This window comes from Arachis duranensis, chromosome 7 (genome assembly GCF_000817695.3).
Source record: "Arachis duranensis cultivar V14167 chromosome 7, aradu.V14167.gnm2.J7QH, whole genome shotgun sequence".
Lineage (NCBI taxonomy): Eukaryota > Viridiplantae > Streptophyta > Magnoliopsida > Fabales > Fabaceae > Arachis > Arachis duranensis.
This window is the reverse complement of record NC_029778.3, coordinates 23,591,154-23,613,311: the sequence shown is the minus strand read 5'-3', so window position 1 is coordinate 23,613,311 and position 22,158 is coordinate 23,591,154. Positions and strand designations below refer to the sequence as shown.

The window sequence follows — 22,158 nt, the reverse complement described above, 5'->3', positions numbered from 1 at the left end:
CTTAGTCATATAATAACATTGTTAAAATAATTCTAACATTTAATTTGATTTAATTTTATTTTTAAAAATATCTTTTAAAATAATTGTTTCTAAAATTTTCAATAAATTTTAATTTTACCCTTCGTTCAAATTTTATGACTAGTTAAAATTAGTTAAAATAAATTTCGATATTACCGTATCCTACATTATCAATTCATCATTATACAATTCTTCAATATCTCCAATAAACACAATGCTAACCCCAACTACCAACTCCGATCGCCACCTCCAACTAATAATTACATAATTTAGCATAAAATATCTCAATTATTGTAAAATATAAATAATTCATAAAATATAATGAGAATATAAAGTTAAATTTTTAATAATTTCAAGTGTAATTCAATTTATTTTGAATAATTTTGGATCCATTATTATCTTACTGTTGAGTATAATATTTTGAGTAAAAATACATCAACATATCCTTCCGTCATTGAAAACTTCATTGCAGTCTTTTTGTTATTTCTAAAACATTTGCCCCTTTCATATTTAAAGATTATAAGAGAAGCTATGCTTTAACCATGTAAAGTATCCATTATTATAATATATATAAGGAGAAAACAAATTGTAATCTTAACAAATAATTTTTCTCAATACATCATATTGTACAATAGTTGAGAAAATACATTTGTTTTAAAACAAAATTGATAATGAAATTATAAAAATATTGTTATTTTGTTATATTTAGAGAATAATGATTTATGAAATAAAATACATGAAATATATCAATAATATTTTATATTATTATCAACCATGAAAAGTATTTAAATATAAAAAGTGATTGTGTATGTATACCATTGATAAAGAACAAAAAAGAAAAATAATTAAAAATATATGATAACATAAGAGTTAATATTAAAAAAAACTAAAATAAGTTAAATTGAAATTTCTGTTAAACTTTAATTTTGAGGGAAAGAATCATAATTAACTCATTATTTCTTAAACAAAATAATGGAATTGTATTTTACATCATTTTAAGGTTACTTTACTTTTATTGTTTGAGTAAGCCTTGGTTTGATAAAAAATTTTAAAAAATGTTTGTGTTTTTCTTTTTATTTTGTATTTGATAAATCGAAAAGATTATATATATGGATATTTTTAAAAGTATCTAAGGTAGAACTTTTTAAAATTAATTTGTCACTTGTATTTATTAAAATTAAAAAATTTAATATAAATTTATATATTAATTAATTTTTAAATTTAACTTCCACATTTATGTTTATTATAATTTTTTTAATTTTAAAAGCTATTTTCTCAAATACAATTTAGTATTTGTGGTTATTAAAAATCATTTTTTGTTAGATTTTACTAATGTAAGTGTTATAATTTCTAAAAATTATCTTTTAAAAAACAACTTTTATAAATTACTTTCAAAGAATAAAAATTTTACCAAATCAAAATTTAAAGTGCTACCTATCTATTTTCCTACTTATTCTAATAATTTTTGTAAGAACTTTATTTAGGAGTAGATGATGTAGCAGGTAAGTTGTAAATTCCAAGTTCTTTTTATGGATAGACAATGGTGTATTGACCTTAGATAGGGTTATATTAGGATATGCAAGGAGTAGGGTTTTAATTTCTAACCAACTAATAACACAAAATTAATTAACTATGTTGATAACTTGATATGGTACCCTACGCTATACCCAAATACCTATCCATTCCCATATAAGGAAACTCATATACTATATTATTTATTAGTAATATCTGTGAAAAAGACGCCAAATAATGGTTAAGTAGTTAATCACGCCAGTGGTTGATATATAGTTTGGAATTAATACTGAATTAATTACCAACATTAATTACATTCATAGCCCCTAATAGTCAAATATATACGCCACCAACCTTCAATTATAACAGCGAGGGCCCAAGACTTCAATGGCTACTATCTTTATGGTTGAGATAGCATTAAGCTTATGTCCCCCAATAAATAAATAAATCATATGGATGTATATATGTTCTATATATAAAAAATCCTATGTAGTAATAAAACATGCTAAAATTGATTATTCTTAGAAATTGCAGTTGAACTTTAATAATAAATTAAACTTTTTACTAATAAAGAGGGGAAAAAAGAGAAAAAAGAATATTCCTTTGCTTAGCATATGAGAAATAACATTAATGTACAGTAATAATAATGTTTGTAAATGACAAAGTAGTAGTTAATATTATGTTAATTGTTTTTTTTTTTCCAATTTGAGTGGCATGGCATGGTGATTTATATTTATTTATTTAGAAGTAGTAGCTACATGTGTCATGTGAGTGCTGCTACAGCGCAAGTGGTGGAAATCATATCACACCCAAAAAATGAAGCTGACAATTCAAATATTTATTACCATTTTAGGTTATTACAAGTACTTCTTAGCAATGACGCCAACTATACTCTTGTGTGTCCCATTGTAGTAAATGAAATAAATCAGAGAGTGAGACCCATTTCACTGAAAAATAGAAGCAAAATCATGTGGCCACCTAGCATTAAACTCGTATAGATGAAATTAACAAGAATAAAAAGCATTTAAATAAAATAAGGTATACTAGTTGGACTTGTTATTGTTGTTGAGAAGGTAAGGATCAGATTGATAGTAAACAATATCTCCATTGTCACTGACATAGTGATCTTGCCCAATGCTTTGTAGCAAATACTTTATGAGATGAAATGGAAGTGGCCCAGATTTCTCTGGCTCCCGGTAATACTTTCCAAGTACTGGCTTTGCTGCTTCTGTCTGCAAATTTATTGTTAAAATATTGGACTCACTTTCTTGGACTAATAACAACAATTATTTCAATTTTGGACTTTTCTTTTTTCGTATCTTTATCAATTTGCAAAGTATCCACATTTTTATATTATTTGTCATTATGAGTTTGTCACTTTGTCTTCTATTTTGTTTGCTTAAATTATTCATTTTTTTAAAGTATCTTTCTCATTAAATATCAACTCCTTTTTAGTTATAAAAGATGTATTTATACAAATAAAAGAAGTCCCTTATTTACTCTTACATATTATTAATATATATATATATATATATATATTAGACGAGCATATGTTTTAAAAGATTGAATACAACTATATGAAAATATATAAAAATATATGAGGATGTATGTAACTTTGTATTTGAGCTCCTCAATCATTTTGAGTCGAGACTTTGAAACCATTATCATAAAAGAATGGTTGATGTATATAAAAAAATTTACATCAATATCTAATTATATATTATCTAATATCTACACTTATTAATTAGTATTTTAAATAGTAGTATAAAGAAATCGATAGAAACCCTAAAGTAGTTTATGCTCTAAGTCCATTAAATTTAAAATATAATTAACGACTATATAATAATACATGGTACAATCTAATTAAGATATATATACTTTGATCTATCACGGTGCATTATTATATTAAATTAAATTAAGATGAAAAGTAGAAAGTACCGCTTCAAGCAAGTGATAGTGAGGAATTTGAGGGAAAAGATGATGGATCACATGAGTGCCAATATCATGATGAATATTATTAACCAAACCATAGTCACGATCCACCGTTGTAAGGCCACCCCTTAGATAACTCCATTCCTGCAAAGTTGTAACACATTCTTGTTGATATTTGATATTAGGCAGCAGCACACACTTCTAAGTTTAGAGATATGTGCATTCACATATACAAACATTAATCTTATTATAAAGTTGGTGAATAAAACAGAGAAGCCCTGATATTGAGGAGTAACGGTCATCAATTTGAGATTAATACAATATAATATCAAGTAGCAAAATTTGATACCTTTCCACGGTACCAAGGTAATTTCTGCTTGTAACCATGGTGATGCAAGTATGTGACAAAATCAAGCCACATGATGAAGATCTACATACACGGTGAAAACAAAACCAAGTGAGAAAGAATTGGCTTTAGAAGATAGAAAACTAGGATAACAACTTTATTAAATTCTAACCACCATATAATTAGTAAAAACAAAATGAATAATCTTATACGATTGGATAAAATTTCATAATATTAAAAATATTATTAATGGTTATTTAATGATTATAAATTACAAAAGTTGCTGATCTTGATATTTCTCTTATTTTTTAATAAAATTTAATTTTATTATTATTAATTTATTACTGTTATTATTTATACACTAATGTAAGAAAAAATAAAAGTTTGGACCTTAGTAAGGATGAAATTAATTACCAAATAAGGGATTCCATAGAGCTTGAGAATGGAAAGTGGAGTGACAATGAAGGACAGAAAGAGGAGGAGAGAAAACATGGCAACCCAACACATTGTTGATATCATAACATCTTTTCTTTCATTTGGTGAGAACAATTTGCTGTATGGATTGAAATGAGAACCTTCCTTTCCAGGGCTTCTTCTCCACTGAAAATAATAAGACATGCAATTTCTCATATTAAAATAAATAAATATCACAACTTTTTTTTATTATTACTTTCTCTGAAAATCAAAAAAGAAATTAAAGCACTTACCAAGTAAAAGGGATAAGCAAAAATAGGGAAAGGTACAGTGAATCTCATGAGTTTGGTCACATTGTCTAGGCTTTTATAGATCTTCTCTGGCAACTAACACATGACAAAAAAAAAAATAATAATAATAATAAAAATATTTATTTTTATAAAAAAAAAGAAAATAATAAATTTTCTTTGCTATACAATGGAAAACCAAGGTTGAAGCTAGAAAACACTTACTGGAACCCATGACTCATCATTCTCAACATGTCCATGGTTTTGGTGGTGGGTCTTGTGGCTAATTCTCCTAAAAAAAAATTAAAATCCCACAGTTTCATTGTCAAATCAAATTAAGAAATACATAAAACAAAAAAATTTGTTAAATAAATGAAGAAGAAGAACATAACAGTGCTAAGAATAATGAACGAACCATCCATGGTATGGTACAAGAATTGAGGAGTGCAATATATGGCCCACAATACTATTCAGCTTTGCATTGTTTGAAAAACTTCCATGCCCACTGTTCATTGCCAATAGAAAATGCATAACATTTAACATAACATTATTAGCAAAAACAAAGGTAAATTGAATGAATCTAAAGCGGACAATATTGTTTGAATACTTTTTTAATGTAACATTTATTTAATAATAATGTTCATACCAATCATGACCAAGAACAAAGAGTGCCCAGAACATTGTTCCCTGAAGAGGCCAATAGATTGGCCAAAAGAACCAACTATTGAAGTGAATTGCTGAAGCTAACAATGTAGCAACAAGAACCAAATCTCTTAGAACATAACTGAGGGATCTCCATGGATTCTTGACCCAGCAATGCCTTGGAATTGCAGCTCTTATATCTGCTATCTTGAATGGAGGAGGAGCACTAGCATCAAATTCATCATTTTCTTTTTTGTGTCCATTGGTATAAACAACATGGGACACTGCCATCTTTTTGTTTTGGTTATGGTGGTGGCTCTGTTTCAGGGTTGATGGAAGAGAGGTTTATAGAGACTTATAGCGGCTATGGCTAGAAGAACATGAAATGTTTTGAGAGGAACGCACATGAGTATAGGGTCAGTAATATATAATATAACAAAAAAAATGGAATAGTAACACCATGAGATTCATGGGTTTTTTTATTGTTTTATTTTTTTGTGATTTTTTAGTTATTACAAGATATTTTTCTAGTGAATTTCTTATTTTAACTTTTCTTATATGTTTCCATTACTATCCCTGATCTAAATTATACATTTTTTATTTTGTCAAAAATAATATATTCAAAATAAATATATTTGAATGCATGTTGTCTCTGAGTTTTGAATATACCAAAGTTTTTTTTAATTTTAAAATAAAAAATATTCAAAAATTAGTAAAATTTATTATTTTTTACCATTACTTTTAGTTATTAATTTGATTTTTTAGTCTAATAGTTTAATAACATACTTTTGACCCACATATTTAAATATTATCTACTAGTTAAAAATAATAAATTTTACTATTCTTCTAACATTTTTCTTTTAAAATAGAAAAATTATAGAGAAACAATATTTTTTTAAATAACATAAATAATAACATTCTTCTTTTAAAATAAAAAAATTATAGAGAAACAACATTTTTTTAAATAACATAAATAATAGATTAAAAAAGAAAAGTTAATTTTAATTTTAAAAATCAAATTTTGAATTAATTAGGTTTAAACATAATTTTGAACTAAGTCGGATGTTCATTTTATTATGTATGTGAATGGTTCTTTTCATTCTAAAACGTAGCATTTGGTAGAGAGACAGAGACTGAGAGACAGATACTGAGAGACAAAAATTAAAATAAGTCTCAGTATTGTGTTTGGTGTAAAATATCGTTCAAAATATAATACAGAGACTAAAATAAATGAAATGACCAAATTATCCCTACTAATTAAAAGAAAAAAAACAAAAATAAAACCCTCACCCAATCCTCTAAACAACCATTTTCCCTTTTTTCTCAATCCCCAATGTCTTCCATCAGTTCACCCAATTTCGCCGCGTCACTCTCCTGCTTGGCGTCGAGTTCGCTGTCGACGAGGAAGCCTTGCCACCGTTTCTCCATTGCTTCGCATACGGTTCTCTCCATTTGTCTCTCTCTCACGTTCGATCTCTCTCTTACTCTCTTTCACTTTCTTCTGTTGGTTGCAGGGGATACTAGATAAGAGCAAATTGATTGCTATTAATGCTGGAAACAGGAGCTATCCTTCGAATAAGGTATGTAAGATGATGATTACGATGATTTTGACACCAAATTTCTGATGATTCGATGATGACACTAATATGAGATAGTTAGCATCGTTGTTAACTTTGATATGAGCAGCGGCAACAGCTTCAGGGTCTTCGAGCTCCAAGGTTTGCGATTGAAATTATATTAGAAGAACTCAACCGTGATTATTTGATTTGGTCAAAAGGGCAAATTAAAAATGAGATAATTAGAATGAGAGTATTTTGGACATAAATTGTTATTTAAATTTCTGTCTCCGTCTCAGTCTCCTGTGCCCCTACTTTTTGAAAGTACTGAAATACTAAAATTTTGAACACGGAGACTAAAATTTTAGTACCAGTCTCTAAGCCAACAAACATAATACTAAGACGGAGTCTCCCAGTCTCCGTCTTAGTACCTCAAAATAAACGCTACCAAATGGATGTTTATTTGAGTACATCATTGATATTTTACTTGATTTACTTGATTCTGCATGCACATGCTCCGCAAGATGTTCATTTCACTATGTATGCGAATAGTTCTTTTCACTAAGATATGAATGTTTATTTGGGTCATAGCATTTGTGTGAATGAAATAAAGTGGCACACGATGGAAGTGGCGAAGACACGATGCAGCGACTTGGAAGCAAGGGAAAGGTGCAACATTGGAGCAGTGGCAGAACAAGACCTCTGGCTCAGCAACTGTGTGATATCATTTCATGGGCTTCGAAATGGGTAGAGCAACGGTACGCGAAGGATGGGGAGAAGACGTGACTACGCGGCGGTGACACAGCGACAGTGGTGCAGCGTCCAAGCAACAAGAGAATTGAGGTGGGTTAGTAAGAAAAGCAACGACGCACAGTGGTTGAAGATGAAACGCAACGGCGCGTTGTTGACAATGAGGCAGTGGTGCGGCATTGGGGTGACGACGGAACAACAATTCTCCTCACTGGGTTAGTGACGGTGGGAGAAGGCAACGCTGGGGAGCTTCTTTGTTGGCGACGGTGGCTGTGTGCTACGGTAAGGGACGGTGGGATAGCTCCGATAAAAAAGAGTTTAGGATGGGTGAAATTAAGTAAAAGAGAGAGTGAAAGATAAAAGTAAAATTAGATGTTTAGTGAATCTGAAATGCGGCTTGTTGTTTACATTATTCACATCTCTTATTGTCTAACTAGCAAAACTCTTTACAATATTAAAATTTTAGAGTAGTTTATCTTATTTATTAGTATCTTATTATCACTAGAAACTAAATGTTTTAGATAGATGGTATACACACCAAAAATTTTAGGTAGAGTTGGCTTAATTTTTTTATTTTTATTCAATTTTTTATCTTTAGAATTTTATAAATAAAATAAAAAAATAAAAATATAATTTACTTGCAATCCACATCATCATACAAACCAATCCAATCCTTTCTTTAGCAAAATAAATATATTTGAATGCATGTTGTGTCTGAGTTTTAAATATACCAAAGTTTTTTTTAATTTTAAAATAAAAAATATTCAAATATTAGTGGAATTTATTATTTTTGTCCATTATTCTTAGTCATTAATTTAATTTTTAGTCTAATAATTTAATAACATACTTTTATCCACATATTTAAACATTATTTATTAATTAAAAATAATAAATTTTACTAGTCTTCTAACATTCTTCTTTTAAAATAGAGAAATTATAGGAAACGTTTTTTTTCTAAAAAACGTAAATAATAGATTAAAAAAATTAATTTTAATTTTAAAAATCAAATTTGAATTAATTAGGTTTATTCATAATTTTGATTTTTTTTATTTTTGCCGCAATCGCTCTCTCGTAATTCTGTGTCGCCGCCGTCAATGCTGTATCGCGACCCCGATGTCCCCTTAATTGTTGTCTCATTACTTGTTTCTTATCAATTAAGTCAGATGTTCATTTTACTGTATATGTGAATGGTTCTTTTCATTCTAAAATAAATTTATTTGAGTATATCATTGGTATTTTACTTGATTTGCTTGATTCTATATGCACACGCTCCGCAAGATGTTCATTTTACTATGTTATGCGGATAATTCTTTTCACTAAGATGTGGATGTTTATTTGGGTCATACCATTTGTGTGAATGAAACAAAGTTGCACGCGATGGAAATGGTGAAGACACGACGCAACGACTTGGAAGCAAGGACAAAGGTGCAACATTGGAGCAGCGGCAGAACAAGACCTCTGGCTCAGCGACGGTGCGTGAAGGATTGGGAGAAGATGTGACTGCGCGGAGGTGACACAGCGGCAGTGGTGCGGCATCCGAGCAACGAGAGAATTCAGGTGGGTTAGTGAGAAGAGCAGCAACGTGCGATTGTTGAGGATGAAACGCGACTGCGTGTTGTTGACAAGGGGGTAGTGGTGCGGCGTTGGGGTGACGACGGAACAACGATTCTCCTCACTGAGTTAGTAATGGTGGGAGAAGGCGGCGCTGGGGAGTTTCGTTGCTAGTGACGGTGGTTGCGTGCTAGGGTAGGGGGCGGTGGGATAGCTGCGGTGAAAAAGAGTTTAGGTTATGAGGGGTGAAATTAGGTAAAAGTAGGGCTGAAAGTGAGTCGAGTTGAGTTGAACTAGACCAAGCTCAAGCTTGACTCACGAAAATTGAGCTTGGCTCACGACTCAACTCATTAACAATCACGCCTATTTCTTAGGCTCAAGTTTGGCTTACCGAAAGCTCATGAGCCGACTCGAGCTCACAAACTAGCTTAAATAAAAGAACATAATCTATATTCTATATTAATAAATTATAACTTATATATATTAAAAATATTAATTTTAATTAATTTTATATATTAAAAACCTAAATGAGTAAACAACATCAATTAATTATAAAATAAGAACATTAATATATACAAAATTATATATTATTATTTTATATGTTCAGTATATATATAATACTAAAAGTATAAACTAAATGTATATATGATATGTGTATATAATCAAGACAGCTCATGAACTACTGAGCCGAGCTTATCTAAATTCAAGCTCGGTTCATGAGCTCAATTCCAAGCCCAAGCTCAATTTATCAGCTCACAAACTTAGCTTATCGAATTATTAATGAGTCAAGCTCGAACTGGCTTGACTCACTTCCAACCCTAGGTAAAAAATAGGGTGAAGGATGAAAGTAAAATTAGATGTTTAGTGAACCTAAAATGCGACTTATTATTTACCTTATCTACATCTCTTATTATCTAGCTAGAAAAATTCTTTAAAATATTAAATTATTAACATCTTAAAGTAGTTTACGTTGTTAATTAGTATCTTATTTAACATTGAAAACTAAAGGTTTTAGATAGATGATATACACATCGAAAATTTTAGGTAGGGTTGGTTTAATTTTTTAATTTTTATTTTCAGTTTTTTTTATCTTTAGAATTTCGTAAATAGAAAGAAAAAATAAAAATAAAACTCTGATTTCTAATTTATATATATTTTCAACTTTTTTCTTCAAAAAATTTAAAAAACAAAAAACGCCTAAAAGAATAAAAATACAAACCAATCCAATCCTTTTTTTAGCAAATATTTTAACAATAATAATTTTAACAACATCATTTGTTAGTTAAATTAACAAAAAAGCTATTTTTTTAATTAAATGCTCTTAAATAATATTCTAATATTTTAGCGAAAAAAGAGGTCCAATTGGTAAATGAACATTTTTTATTATTTTAAAATATATGAGAAGATTATATAAAATTATGATGTTTGAACGCCAGTGGATAATAGCCATATGAATTTGATTTGTATAGTGAGTAGAAATGACAATGCATAAGATAGTTAGATAGGAATAGGATAAATTTAAATTCCGCTCTAACTATTTGCGGGTTTAAACTTTTTAATTTGAATTCTACCTGTATTTTAAATCTCTCAACCTAATTATAGTCGACCTAGCCAAAATAAAATAATTTTTTCTCAAACATAATATTTAGTCTTTTTATATTTTTATAATATTAAATATTATTTATATATTATTAGCCAATTGAACAATTAGTTTGGTAACACTAAATATATAAAAAATGAAATTGAATTCAAAATTTCTAATTATTTATTATATGTATATATATTTTTATGAATATATATATTATATATTAAAATACAGATTGGTCGGGTAGGTTGGTTCGACATCTGAATTCGACACTATCTACTACAGGTTGAGTTATAAATCCACTCTAAATGTGAGTGGGATTGACAACCCTAACAATGAGCGAGAGTAAGATGAGAAATTTATATGGGTTAAAAGTGTTTTATGTGTGCAACAAGTGAAACTGAAAAGATGCATTTATATGTAATGGAGTGAACCAAAATCGAATGCATGCGTGTCAGTCGAAGTGGGTGGCGAATCGGATAAGATTCTGGCAAAGTGATTCGAATCGGAATAGCTTTGGACAAATTGCACCATATTAACATGCAGATTAGGGTGGTGTTAACTGCAGCATATCAAGGCTGTCATTCAAACTGTGTATCACTTGCAAAAAATAAAAAAAAAGAATTTTAGAAATATTTTTTGTTTCATTTCAAAAAAAAATCTTAATTTTATTCCATTGACAATATAAACATTTTGCATAATCATTTAATAACCTCCCTTTATTTAGATGATCATTCACGCATTGATCGTTGAAAGTAATTATTTTTGTTGATCTAATGATACGTAATTAAATAGAAATAAGATGGCAATAGTTGGAATGTTAGAGGAGAGACGACCAAAATTGTTAATTCGAAAAGCACAGTGAAAGATATAATGAAGGTATGGTAAACAATTAGGATCACAAAACAAAAGTAATTAACAAGTGGAAGACGTTACTAATTGATGTGGGTAAAATTGCTAAGAGTTGCAATCTGAAGGGAATGAATTTGGGATAAAATCGATCGAAAATCTTTAGATGTCACTATTCAAAACTCAGAACCATTAAGTATCATATTGATAGGAGTTTAGTATCAAGAACTAAAGTTTTGACAGTAATGGTAGATGGAGAATCGGAAGGCAGGTGAAAGCTTGGTGACAGAATAAGTACAAGAGATGAGCAAGCGGGTAGAAAAACGCATTGACAGAATGAACTTTAAAGACTGGTGACAATACTCCTCCTAAAAAAAATAAAATTAACCTTATTCTTTTTTTTTCAAACCCAAACACACTTGGGTTTCCACTATTTTTTTTCCATATAGTTCTGACCTACACTCCAACAATCAACCTCTGCTTCAAATTCTCAAAACTAGCCTCGTGGTAATAATTAAGAATTTGCCGCTTGTTACATTAAGAGCTATTTCATTGCTAGCTTTACCATTATATCCTCCTTGCCACATATATGCTCTCTACTTGCTGATCAATCATACATTATCAAAAATCAACATTTTTTTATGTATTCATTTAATCAATACAACATATTTAACTAAATACTCAAATTAATAACTGTTAATGTAAATATAGATTAACAGAAAAGGAATTGATTTAAACTATGAGTAAACTAATATTTGTATCAATGAAAGTTCTACATGCTGATAAATCTATCTATAAAATAACGAAACTGATGTTATACCGTGAAAGATCGGCTCTATACGACAAAACTATCTAAACCCTAAAAATCTATCCAAATCTCTTATTAATCGATTATTCCTTTTTCCAACCACCCACACCGCAGCCTTTCCGAACTCCAACTACCGTAGTCCGATCCTCACCTTAACATTAACTGTGATGTCATCATTACCACCACTTTCTCAGTCTCACAATTCTATCTTTCTACCATCACTAAGAGCATCTCCAATGGGAGAAAAAATTGAAGTCCAGTTACTGTTCTGTCAGAAGGAAAAAAGGCTTATGCGTTGGAGTGGAAAGAAAAGAAATTTTCGTACGAATTTCAAGGAGGAGGAGTCCCTCTGAATAGGAACTCCTGTGAAACAATCAACATTTGTCATTTGGCACGTTAGTTAGAAAATAAATAATTATATATAATATTAATTAGCTAAATAGGTATATTAAATAATTAAATAATAATTAATTCAATAATAATTATAATAATTAATTATATTAAATAATTATATTTTTATTTAATTAATAAAATATTAAATTATAATTAATTAAATTTACTTACTTCAAAAAATAAAATTTATTTTATATTTCTCCAAAAAAATGCCCAATTTTAAAATAGGTAGCAACATAGACAATTGAAAGAGGACTTGATTAAACACATATGACAATTTTACAATATTTGTCGTCAACTATAGAGTTTAATTATGTTTTTCTTTGTATTAAGTAATTTTACAAATTAGTGTAATCCCGAATTATATATTGTGTATTATTGTTATATATGAATTTAGTTAATATTAATATCTTTTAATAGTGAATTATTTTTAAATTTAAATATTTAAATTACATTGTTGAAAAAATTAATTACATTAATTTTAAATATTTTAATTAATTAATTAAGTGGGACCACAACAGGGACTAAAGTTAGTTCTTCCTAATGGAGAAGCGAGAGATGCTTTGAGTTCTTATTTACTGTTTATGACGCAAAAGCTGATGTGGAGTTACTTTTTATGACAGGTGGGTCATAAATAGAAACTGGGATGAGTTCCCTACTGGAAATGGTCTAACACCTTCTCCTTCTTTATCTTCAACTGTAGTCGCACAACTCTACAATCACCAATATCTTATCGCTCAACATCAACAAAATGCAACAACATTCAATTTTATATTTTTTATTTTTTTTAAAAAGATAAAAAAAGAGACTTGGCAAAGAAAGAAGACGAAAGAGGGTAAGAAAGAGGGATGTGTGGTGGGAGGAAGGAGTTGGAGAGAAGATTTGATATTCAGAAGGAAGAGGGCGATGGTTGTGGCATTTGGAGGCGATGGCGGTAACGTTGGTGTTGAGTTGTGGGAGAAGAAGGACAGTATTGAAGATCCAACCCTAACAAACTCGAAGCGCAATATTAGGTCGAAACTCTTGAATCTCTGGAGATGGCGGTTTTGGGTGTAGATATAGAAGTTGTCAGAACTTTGACTTTATACGATGGATTTGATAAGATGAGTCACCGGTTCTTCTATCCTAAAAAAGCTGGTAAGGGAGGATGCTAAGATTAGATTGAAGTTCGCAATGTTCGGAGTGATTTCCCAACCTAATGCCATCGTCCTATTATCACCATTTTTTTCAGTTCAAACACTAACAAATCTATCTCACTGTCTTAGTCCTCCTCTACATTCAAACTTTTATTGAATCTGAAACTATTTTTGTTTTTATTTTTGTTCTTATTATTAAATTTACTTTTAAATTTGAATATAAAATTATTTTTGTTTTTATTATTGTTATTGTTGTTATTAAATTTTTTTTTTTGAATTTGATGTTGTATGTGGTGGTGGTGGTGGTGATGATTTAGAGTAAGGGTAGCGAGTGAGAATTTCACGGCAACAAAGAGAGAAAGATCGTGAAAATAATAGTAGTAGTGGTGAAGAGAAGGATAATTTAAAAATTTTGGATAATTTTTTAGAATTTAAATAATTTTATCATATAGAACCAATTTTTTATGTTTATAACTTTAATTTCATTGTTTTGACAATAAATTTGTCAGTATTTAAAATTTTGTGAATATAAATGCTAGTTTATTAAAAAGTTAATTAAGACTATATTTAAATTCTTGGATTTTCTGGTAGTCTCTTTAAAGTAAGTGATTATTTATGTTGCACACTTCAATTTACAAATTCAATGCACTTTCTCAGAGAATTTTAGAATTTTTTTACTCAAAAGTAAACCAATTTTTAAAAAAAATTTGCTAATATTAGTAGAAATAGAAGCATATAACAAAACCATATTATCCCTGAGAAGCTAAATAAGACTAACATTATCTCAAGTAATTGGGTGTAAAATTGACAAAATCTGAATATATATTAAATACTTCAAAATACGAAATAAAAAAAGAGTTGAACGATATCTTTAGAGTGAATACTCAAATGGGTGATGTGGAATAATGTTAACTTGTTAATTTGGTTGGTAAGTGTATGTCACACTAGTCATGTTAGATTTTTGTTCTTTGAAATACTTAAACCACTAGTCATTTACAATCTATTAAATCTAAAAGAAAAAAAAACCCTAGTGGTGAATTTAACTATTTTAAAGTTCTGAATAAATTCAAAGCACATCTCAATAACAAAAAAATATATATTATATTTATGAAAATAATTAAATTTTTATCTCAATAAAAAATAAATGTGGCATAATTTTATATTTATTGTAAGTATTAGTATTTAGTTTTATTAATATAATCATTAAAATTAATTTTAAATATTAAATATTAATAGTTTATTTTTATCAGAACGAAATTATTTTTTATTATTTTAAAAAAATTGAATTAAAAAGAGTAAAAATGTGTGTTGATTGAAATTTAAATAATGATTATATTGCTAATTAAAAAGAAAATTGAACACAATGAGTAATAGGCTATAGCGGTCCTTGAGGTGTCAACATGGATAGCAAGAAAAAGAAAATGATTTTATAGATACCTTTGACATAATAATTAAGTGAGAAGTGTTAGGGTACCAACAGATTTTAAAATTTATAATCATCAAAATATTTTTAATAATATAAAATTATATTTAATAGGATAAAATTATTTTTTTAATTAGTTAAATACTGACTATAATTTAATAAAAATACTGCTCCTTTAGATTTTTTTCATAGTTATTATAGAACGAAGTCCCCTACATATAAACGTTTCTATATATACTCTTTCTAGAAGCTAATAATATTTAATTAGTATCTGTATTCCCAAATTCATTGAAGAACTCTCCTCATATTATTCCGACTTTGAAAGTACTCTATCATAATGATTGAATTTATTTAATGCGTAATTATAATTTTTTTTTTTTTTGAAAATAGGAGCTCAACACAAAATGGAGCGAAACATAACTAAATAAAATAAAAATACAAAGCAGTAACCAAGCAAACCTACTAATCTAACCCTCTGTCATCTCCGGCATTGCCATCAACAACTAAAGGGGTCAGCACCTAACCATTCAGTGTAGCTCTGGGCAGACAAGTTGATAATCTCCTCAACACCTTTTTCTTTATTCTGAAAAATTCTCCTGTTTCGTTCCAGCCAGATATTCCACATAATGGCGCAAAAACTCACCATCCACCTCTTGCGCTCCTCCTCGGTCCAACTCTGGAAATGCTCCTTGACTGTACCCGGGTATATCCATTGCATGCCAACATGAGATAATTATAATTAGAACACGCATTACTATTTGCAGAGCATGAGAAGATATAGACTATGCATTATGATCCAATCTCTTTAGTTCCCTGCAAATTTTCCTCAGCCAATAATTAAACACAAGCAAGTTGATGATGAATTATTTACTGTCGTGAGGATTTTATCATAGACGAGTACTGTTCAATTGTATGAAAACCATTACTTCCTGTCAGATTTATTTCCAAGTTGATAAGATATAATGGTATCATCGTTCGAGACGTTACGTACCTCTAATAATTCCATAAATCATATATTTAAATTCTCTAACATACTTGTGATATATATGCAATAAAGTACATCTTTGATCTTTGATAATACGAACATTGATAAAAATTGAAAAAAGATATAAAAGAATCTTCTTTTACAATAAAAAATTATAAAAACAAATGTACATAAAAAAAATTATGTATAATGATTGCTCACTTGCTCGTATAAAGAAATTACTTAGACGTTCTTTGGTATCCTATCAAGCGTAAATCTGCTACTTTTTTTTTAAATATCAGGTGTACGTAAATAAAATTAACAAACAAATTAATTATTTGTATAAAATATGTATTAAAATATAAAATATATATTAAAATACATGAAACAACACATCTGATTTTCAATTTGTACATAATATTTTTTTTCTTTTTTCCTTTCAGTTTATTAATTTTTTATAACATAATTAAAAATATATAAAATTAATATATTCACCAGAGCAATACACATTACACACACAGCCAAAAGAAAACGAGGGCGACGAATGGCAACTCATTCGTTATATGTATATTGTATGGTTTGGCTAGAAAACGAAACGCAGAACATTCTGAACTCGTATAATATTAATATTCCTGGTCTTTGTGACCAAATCTTCCAAAACGGTCGGAATAGAGATGGCGATGAAACTCAATTAAAAAAATAAAAAATAAAAAGCTGTTTTGTTGGTTTCTTCATCTCTAAGCACAACCAACTCTTGATCCTTTTACCTCAACCACAATCGCTCCTAATGATTGCACATAATAAGTTCATAATCTGCCAAACTAGGTACAAGCAAATTTGGTTTTGTAGATTAACATTTGTCGGCCTCAGATAAAACTGTGAATGTTATAAAGACGTAACAGGGCTAAGTTGTAGTCACCATAACTGTATTCAACAGTTTCGATTTTAACAATAACCCATCCATAATCACTTGAACACATATATATACATGTGACAAACAAGACAAAAGATGAAAATATTGTTAGTTGTCTCCAGAAGACAATTTTTGCTTCTTCTTCCACTGGTATGCAGCTTCTAAGATCTTAAGATTAGTCGTCTGAATTTCTTCAGGGAACAAATAGTCGATGAATTCTTCAATTCTGCCAAATCAAAAGAATCGAGTTAATATGAAATCTAATAAAGGCTTTTATAACCAGAATGGCAAAAATAGAATATTGAAAGTAACAAAATACAAACCTGGCAGAACCATCTTCAGTGGTAACTTGTCTTCTCTTCTTGAGCTTCTTTGGCAGCTTAGACTGGACTAAGCTAACATCACCAAGCTCCCCAGAAGAAGCCTCCATGTTGAGCCATTTCTCCAATAGCATTGCCCTTTCCTCCTTCAGTTCCGGAGCTGACGATCTGAAGTAGTTAAGAGCCTCCTCAAACACCCCTGATTTAAGCACGAAACAGAAGTAGAGTGAATCAGGATATCATTCCACTTCAGATCAAAGAATAAACAAACAAAAGCATCGGGATCACATACTTCTAGCACGTTGAAGGCATTCCCTCTTTTGCTCTTCTTCTGTCAAGTCTAAACTGTTCTGATCTATTGCTGTTGCCTCAAATTCTGCATAGCTGATCCATACCTTCAAGTGCTTTGTTCTATTAAGAAGCCTTTCATAAAGCACTCTTGCTCTGTCAAATTCACCTTCGGCAGTCTCAAAGTCAATATATGCCTGTTTTGAAATCATAAATTGATAGACAGGTTAGCACAAATATGCATATAGCATATTAGAAAAATTATGCATTACATTAGATGTCATAATACATAAGAGAAAGGAAATAATGAAAGAATGAGATCACAAGGATGGTTAGGCATTGATTGGTACAAGGCAATAAATGTACCTTCCACAATAGCTCAGGCATATCCAATGCTGGTTGAGCAATTGCAAGCTCGAATATTGCTCTAGCTCGATCAGTCTCAGATAAAGATCTCTCCAATTCTGCATACTTGCTCCAAGCATAGCAATTTTCAGGCGACCACTCCAGATACTTTTCATATAGTTTTCTGCATCTATCTATGTTACCAAGCTGCAGTTCTATCTCTATATACTTCTTGAAAATCTGTTGTCCAGAGAGCAGGGCTGTGTAAGATAACCATGCTTCAATAAAAAGACATCATTGCATTTACATCAACATATGTATTACCTTGTCTTTTGGAGCCTTTCCAATGGCATTTCCTAATATCTGTCGAGCACCCTTGAGATTCAGCTGACGTATTTCAAACTGGGCTGCTAGAAGCCATATCTTTGCAAATGAAAACTTACTGTGTGGTATCAAGTTGAGACACTCCCTATAAGAAAGCCAGCCACAAAGAGGAGCAGCAGTGTCAATATACAATACAAAATATCAACATTGGAGTTTGGCTTCAAAACCACAGATGTGATATTCATTCATAATTATTGAAATTGCAGTGGTATGACCATTATCCAAATCAAATCACTATATGTTAGACAAGGTTATGCTATATCATAAAGCTAATTACCATGGCAACTCCAACCAATCAATTTGATAGGGTTTTGAGTTTACGGTATCTCGAAGCACATAAGATAGTTTGAATGCAGATGTATATTGGTATAGGACAAGGAGGGTGTAACTTTTAGGCAAGAATTTGTGTTTAACATTACTACTACTATAAAAAGAATACAATAAAAATTATGATTTAGAAACAAAACCGTAAGAAATTTTAGAAGAATTCCAAAATTAATTTCTGAACTTCAGTACTACAAGGCACAAACCTGTATACATCTCTTGTTCGATCCACATCTTCAGCATCAAGCTCTTCGTAGAGTGCATAATTAATCCTAAGTAACACAGACAAATGGCAAATATTAGGGGCAAATGAAAAAAAGTAAAAATCCTGAATATAAACATATTAAGGAATAAAGGTATTCAAATCAAGCATACCACAAATAGATGTATCGCTGCCAGAATCGCTTTTCCTCTGCAGGAGGAACATTTGCTATAGCTCTCTCATAAACCTCCCTGATCCTTTCCTTATTGCCCACACTCTCCTCCAATCGTATATAGTCAAACCATGAATCATAGTTCAACGGATTTTTCCTTACTTCATCTTCATACTGAAACCTTCTTTTGCCAACAATAGCATCCTCAATCCCTTCCCTATCACCATACTGCTTTTCAAATGCCACAAACTTACGGTACAAGTCCTCTGCCCTCCCCTTGGGGATATGATCAAGGGCAAACTTATATATACACCTTGCACGCTCAGTCTCCTTACATCTCTCCTCAAACTCAGCAAAAGCAACAAACAGCTGCTCAGCTTCCTCATCATCAGCAAGCTTCTCCACTGCTCTCTCGTAAACATTCCTAGCCTTTGCCACCTCCCCATTTTTCATCTCAAACTTGGCATACCGAATCCACGCCCCAACCCTAGGGTGGCACTGCACAAAACGCTCGAATATCCCCCTAGCTCGCTCAATTTCATTGTACCTAAGCTCAAACTTGATGTAAGAGAGCCATCCCTGCTGATCAGGCATCCACTTCATCCACCGCTCAAAAACCTGCCATTGTGAAAAGTCAAGTTACTTACACTTTCATATAATCAGTTATATTTGTTGGCTATTAATCTGTTTCAACTTATGCAGCAGTAATATTAGAGAGATATAAAGTTTGATGTTAGATAAACTGTAATCCATGTGTGAGTAATTTATTCAGTTTGTTCACTCATAGAATACCTGTCTGGCGCCAGCGACATTGCCGAGCATCTCCTCCATATGTATATACTTGTACCATAACTGGTCAACCCTCGGTAGGAGGGTGACAGCACGGTCCCACACATTGCGTGCATGGTTGATGAACTTGTTCTTCATCTCCACCTCTGCATACTTGAGCCAAAGGGTGTGGTTCTTGTAGTCAACTTCCAGTGCTCTCTCCCAAACGGAGCGTGCTCGCTTGAAGTCCTTCTGAGACTCTTCCCACTGTGCATACTTAATCCACACACCAATGTTCCACCTCACACGCCGAATTAGGTCCTCAAACTCTTTGCGCTTGCGGAGGCGGTACTCGCCAAGCTCAGTGGGGTCGGTGATCTTCTGCTTTGGTGGGCGGATCTCAGCCTCTTGCCGCTCCCGAGCCTCCCGTAGAATCTGCTCCGCTGTGATTTGAATTGGAGCAGGTGTCTTGTTCTTGACCCTCGTTGGCCGTGGAAGCTTCACCTCAGTGTCCTTCCGCGTGAGGTAACCCAACGTTGGGTCTGATTCTTTTGACAAAGACATCGCCCCAGTTGAAGGGTGCAGTAAATCGAAGGATTTTGTTGTTAGAAAATGGCGGTTGCGGAATTTGAAGCGTTGGTTTAGTCAGCTACACTTTCTTTGTCCAGCTGCTTTGGACTTCACATGTCCTATGTTCCAGCTGCATTATAAATTACAAATTGAAAGTTGAATTCAGCAACATCACATAACAATAGCAACAGCAATTCACATAACAAATGCTAACTTGAGTTCTTGTTTTACATTATCTTGATGATGTGCCAGGTTCCAAAAACATCAGTATGTGGTGAGGGCAAATTCTAACTAATTACTTAACATTAGAATAATTTTAAAAAAATGCTATATGAAATTATCAACTTTGAACTTCACGAAAAATTAACTAGCAAATAAGGAAAAATAACAAGGTTTTGTACCTATCTGGCTAGAACAGCAACAGTCGAGAGAGAAAGAGCAGAGCAGATAAGGTTTTGTTTAGAAATCCCTTTGTCTCATAATCTATATCTCAACCTCTCTTCCTTTTCTATTTTATTTTTAACTCATTTTCTTCTCAACATCACTATTAGTTTGTAATTCAAATTGGTTCCAAAGAGATCCCAGAGATTGTGCTTCTTCTACTTCTCAACTTTTTCAATTATGAAAAATAATAATGTACTGTGTGATATTATAAAGTAATGACTTCAGACCATCATCAGCAAGAAACTTATTACATTGTGTTTAATGAAGATGGATTAGTGAACATAAATGGCAAGCAAAATAGAAGTAAACTAAGGCCTTCATCCTTCCATTCGTGTTTAATTAAATTCAAATGACAAGCAAACCAGAAGCAAATTAAGGTTTGAGAATGTTAATTAGTTCATTCTTTCATAAAGCAGCAGGGTTTAGTCACAGATTAAAAAGCACTCGCTGAATCGATAAAAGTTTAATCACACACTGTATTTTCATCTCATAAAGAGGCAAAACCAGAACTAATCTAATAACATAAATAGATGAACAATTAAATTTTAAAATTGACCTAATCCATGTTCTTAACTGATCAATATTCAATAATCAATAATCAATTACTCAGAAATCAAGATATCGAGAGGCACAGAAAAGTAGCAGAAAAATCACACCATCAATCCCCATTCAGTTAGGGAAATTCTAATGCCAAAGTTCTATCATTTCGAAAATGACACGAAACACCATACAAAATACCATAGTTTAAAAATAAATTCAATTTCCAGAGGAAGAAAAAAAAGAGTATTTGGATAAAATAAAACAGGAGACACAAATTTAGGTTCCAGAAAGAGAAAGAACAACTAATAGAAGATGAAGAACGAGAACGAATACCTAAGTTTCTGGGTGTTCGTTGCGGTGCCGGCACCAGAGTTTGCAGGCGGCGGCGGAGACTGCTGGTGGATAGAAAATTTAACAAAACAAAAAATAAACAAAGACAGAAAAATCAGCAACCCAGGATCAGATTTCAACAACTCAGAATCAGTAAAATTAACAAAATAAGAAAACATAAATTGAAGCAGCTTTGCTTACGCCGGCGAGGGAGGAAGGGAAGTGACGGCCAGGGAGAAAGGAGAGTGAACTCGGACAGAGAGAGGGGGCCTCGAAGACAGGATTGACGCGAGAGAGGGGGCTCGACGAAGAGGACAGAGACACGAGTTCAGAGCGGCCGATGACGACGAGGAAAGAGGCGGCGACGCCAATAGCAGCTCCGAGCAGACCTG

At 31.2% G+C, this 22,158-nt stretch overlaps 2 protein-coding genes across 4 annotated transcripts; both read right to left on the bottom strand.

The window, feature by feature from the left end:
* Nucleotides 1-2,347: 2,347 nt before the first annotated feature.
* On the bottom strand, nucleotides 2,348-5,550 carry LOC107458340 (omega-3 fatty acid desaturase, endoplasmic reticulum). Of its 2 annotated transcripts, XM_016076549.3 has the most exons (8): nucleotides 5,156-5,550; nucleotides 4,925-5,014; nucleotides 4,735-4,801; nucleotides 4,516-4,608; nucleotides 4,223-4,408; nucleotides 3,812-3,892; nucleotides 3,469-3,606; nucleotides 2,348-2,762 (listed from the first exon to the last, which is right to left on the bottom strand). In XM_016076549.3, exons 1-8 carry the CDS (start codon nucleotides 5,440-5,442, stop codon nucleotides 2,574-2,576), a joined length of 1,131 nt encoding a protein of 376 aa, XP_015932035.1. In that variant the 5' UTR covers nucleotides 5,443-5,550; the 3' UTR covers nucleotides 2,348-2,573. The 2 variants fall into 2 exon arrangements, with proteins under 2 accessions (XP_015932035.1, XP_020983325.1); XM_021127666.2 differs by lacking the exon at nucleotides 3,812-3,892.
* Nucleotides 5,551-16,772: 11,222 nt separating this feature from the next.
* Nucleotides 16,773-22,158, bottom strand: LOC107458318 (uncharacterized; the record flags this gene model as incomplete). 2 transcript variants are annotated; one of them, XM_016076523.2, is given in 10 exon segments in its annotated part: nucleotides 16,773-17,305; nucleotides 17,403-17,598; nucleotides 17,692-17,884; nucleotides 18,054-18,272; nucleotides 18,357-18,501; nucleotides 18,947-19,012; nucleotides 19,116-19,732; nucleotides 19,907-20,582; nucleotides 21,770-21,831; nucleotides 21,968-22,158. In XM_016076523.2, coding segments are annotated over 8 exon segments (2,094 nt in total). In that variant the 3' UTR covers nucleotides 16,773-17,187.

Coding starts and splice junctions, on each gene's coding strand:
- LOC107458340 (XM_016076549.3), bottom strand. CDS start 5,442: ATGGCAGTGTCCCATGTTGTTTATACCAATGGACACAAAAAAGAAAAT. Junction 3,893..4,222: donor TCTATGGAATCCCTTATTTG/GTAATTAATTTC, acceptor CCGTGTATGTAG/ATCTTCATCATGTGGCTTGA. Junction 2,763..3,468: donor ACTATCACTTGCTTGAAGCG/GTACTTTCTACT, acceptor ATAAATTTGCAG/ACAGAAGCAGCAAAGCCAGT.